Source organism: Macrotis lagotis, chromosome 4 (genome assembly GCF_037893015.1).
Source record: "Macrotis lagotis isolate mMagLag1 chromosome 4, bilby.v1.9.chrom.fasta, whole genome shotgun sequence".
NCBI lineage: Eukaryota > Metazoa > Chordata > Mammalia > Peramelemorphia > Peramelidae > Macrotis > Macrotis lagotis.
In genome coordinates this window covers 184,820,370-184,823,492 of record NC_133661.1, presented here as the reverse complement: position 1 = coordinate 184,823,492, position 3,123 = coordinate 184,820,370, and the positions used below count along the sequence as shown (strand labels likewise).

Here is a 3,123-nt window from a genome sequence, read left to right as displayed (position 1 = left end):
TCAGTTTTCCTCCAGGCCTTTGCTTACTATTATTCCAACTCTATAAACTGCCTCCTGAAATACTGGCCATTATTTCAATATCTCTTCTCTGATTCCCTAAGCAAAAAAGTGAATTCTTCTTCCTCCAGACTCTCATATCACTTTGTACTTTTCCTAAGCACCTATTACTTTCTATTATGAAATTTTTTAATTATTTGAAGTTAGAGAATGCAACTCATTCATTTTTTTATTCTCCTGAGTGACTAGCACATAACTATGCAATAAATATTGAATAATTGGTTGAAAAGCAGATAGCATAGGGTTGAGGATAATTTTCACTTTTCTTCTTTCCCTTCCTTCCTCCCTGTTAACTTGTACAAGGCACTTTTCATGTCCTCATTCCTCAGTGTATAAATGAGAGGATTCAGAAAGGGGGTGATAGCTGCGAAAAATGCAGACACTATTTTGTCTTCAGGAAGGCTGATGGAAGGGCGGGAATAGATGAAGATGCAGTGTCCCAAGAAAAGTGTGACGACTGTGAGGTGGGCTGCACAGGTTGATAGGGCTTTGCGCCTGCCTGATGAAATCCGCTTCCTCAGTGATACCAGGATAACAGCATAGGAGACCAACAGTACTATGAAACAGACCACAGAGACCAGTCCACTGTTAGAGACAATGAGGATCTCAAAAATTCTGGTATCTGTGCAGGCCAGTTCAATCACTTGGGGCACATCACAGAAGAAGCTGTCAATCTCATCAGGACCACAGTATGGCAGTGTGATGGTGAGGGAAGTAAAGGCCACTGAATGAATGATTCCTCCAGCCCAGAGTGCTCCAGTCAACAGCCCACATACCTTCCAGTTCATCACTGTCATGTATTGCAATGGTTTGCAGATGGCCACGTAGCGATCATAGGCCATGACTGTGAGGAGAAAGATTTCAGTGCAGGCAAAGAGATGCAAGAAGAACATCTGAACCACACACTCATCAAAGGAGATGAGCTTCTCCTTAGACCAGGTATCTGCTAGCATCCTGGGGACTGTGACAGTAGAGTGGCAGACATCAATGAAGGACAAGTTGCAAAGGAAGAAATACATAGGGGTGTGGAGTCGGCGATCATAGATGATAGTGATGACAATGAGGATGTTACCCATCAAAGTCAGGACGTAGACAATGAGAAACACTGTAAATATAACCATCTGTACCTTCTGGTTGGTGGAGAGACCTCGCAACCGGAAATGACTTACTGAAGTCTGGTTAGGCAGGATAGTCTCTTCCATTCTATTTTATGATCAATCTGTCAGAATTAAGAACATGGTATTGTTTGTATTATTAAGAGGAACTGATACCATTTTGTATTGTTGTTTTATTTCAATTGTGTGTATAGATATTTATATATACAATATCTACATATATATATATACATATATATATGTATATATATATATATATATTGCAGGTCTTATATTGATTAATTAGGTTGTAAAACCTTTCAGACATAAAACAGAAAAAAAGTTTACATTGCATCTGTATCTCCTTGCCTACAGGTTCTATTCCTGTCTTCCTTCCTTTAATTTATCCTTTATTGTGATGATAAAAATAACCATTTTAAGACACAGTTTCAATCATGCCATTTTCAGTGGATCCCTACTGCTTAGTAGATAAGACACAAAACCTTTCATTTAGCAGGGCATTTAAGTTCCTCCATAATCTGGTTCTTATATTCCTTATCTTTTTTCATAGAACTATGTTCCAACCAAATTGAACTCTTAACTAGTCACCAAAATCAATGTGCTGTCTCCTGTACTTGTGCATTAATGTAGGATGTTTCTCATGTCTGGAATGCATTCATCTCGACCTCTTAGAATCCTTTCTGTTCTATATGGATTAATTTATATGGCATCTTTTCTACCTTCTGGAACTTTCTCTAATGTCATCTCTTTCTTTGCCCTACTTTTTCTCCCTCTCCTCCCTTACTCCTTGTCCTCTGGGTTGAAAGTAATTTCTCCCTCTTCCAATACTCCTAGAATATTTTTGTCTGGATTACTCCTTTTACCACCATCACAACCTTCTTCATATTATATTTATCTGTTTACCTTTCATATGATGCTCAATAGATTCTAAATTTCTGGGAGATAAGGATGTGTTGTTTTTTTTCCTTTGTATGTCTAGTGGATAACTATGCATATATTTAATTTATTCATGAATTAGTGAATTTGTTGGCATGAATTTTTCTTACTGATAAAAACTTTAGAAAAGTCATTTACCCTTTTTGGGCCTCAGTTTCCTCATTTGTAATGTGAAGGCTTAGATGGTCTTTGAGGTCCCTCTTAATTTTTGATAACCCAATAATTTTATGAGATTACATCCCTTTTACAATTTAGTAGATGATCTTTGAGAGTTGTTTGACTGAGTATTTATTATCTCATGGCTAACCTGGTGCTTAATCTTTCTGTCTTTAGCTAGATGGGTCTTTGAAGATTGGATGTATGATCCATTATCAGGCTCAAACTTGAAGCTTTCTTCAGTTTAGTAGGACCTCCTAGAGATAAGAGGTCTGTTGTTCAACCTTCAAGAAATTAAGGTTGCATCCATTCTCTCATGATATAGCAGGACTTTAGGAGAGGGTAGACATGTAAGAAATTTTTTTTTTTTGAAATTGATTTGTCATAACACTAACCCGAAACTAGCTTAATTGATGAAAAGGTTAATTTTGAGAGTAATTAAAGAGAGAAACCAAAATAAAGTCAATACACTTAGAATAACAGAGCATTAAAGTCAGTAGTAATCTTAGAGATAATTTAATCTAACCCTTTCCTTTAATGGATGGGAAATCTGAGGCTCAAAGAGGGAAAGTGATTTGACTACTAATTAGTGCAAGAACAATGACTAGAAAGCATTGAGCAAAAAAAAGACATGTAAATACACAAGAGATTGGAGAGTCATGTTCACTGTCTCAGAAATAGGTATTCATAGGACAGGCTAAAAGCAAATTTGTGATGCGGGGTGCTTGTATTTGAGATCTTCCTATTTCTTCCCTTTCAGGAAGCTTTCAGATCTCCATATCTATTCTTCCTTTTTCTTCTTTGTTTGTATCTCATACTATGGGAATCTATTCTCAGTGAAGTATATCACATTGAAAAG

General features: G+C 36.8%; 1 protein-coding gene across 1 annotated transcript; it reads right to left on the bottom strand.

The window, feature by feature from the left end:
- Positions 1–314: 314 nt before the first annotated feature.
- LOC141520128 (olfactory receptor 4E1-like) lies at positions 315–1,259 on the bottom strand. The gene has a single exon (XM_074231957.1). It carries the CDS (start codon positions 1,257–1,259, stop codon positions 315–317), a length of 945 nt encoding a protein of 314 aa, XP_074088058.1.
- Positions 1,260–3,123: the final 1,864 nt, after the last annotated feature.

What these genes read in the sequence shown, in the direction of transcription:
- LOC141520128 (XM_074231957.1), bottom strand. Translation starts at nt 1,259, where the DNA reads ATGGAAGAGACTATCCTGCCTAACCAGACTTCAGTAAGTCATTTCCGG.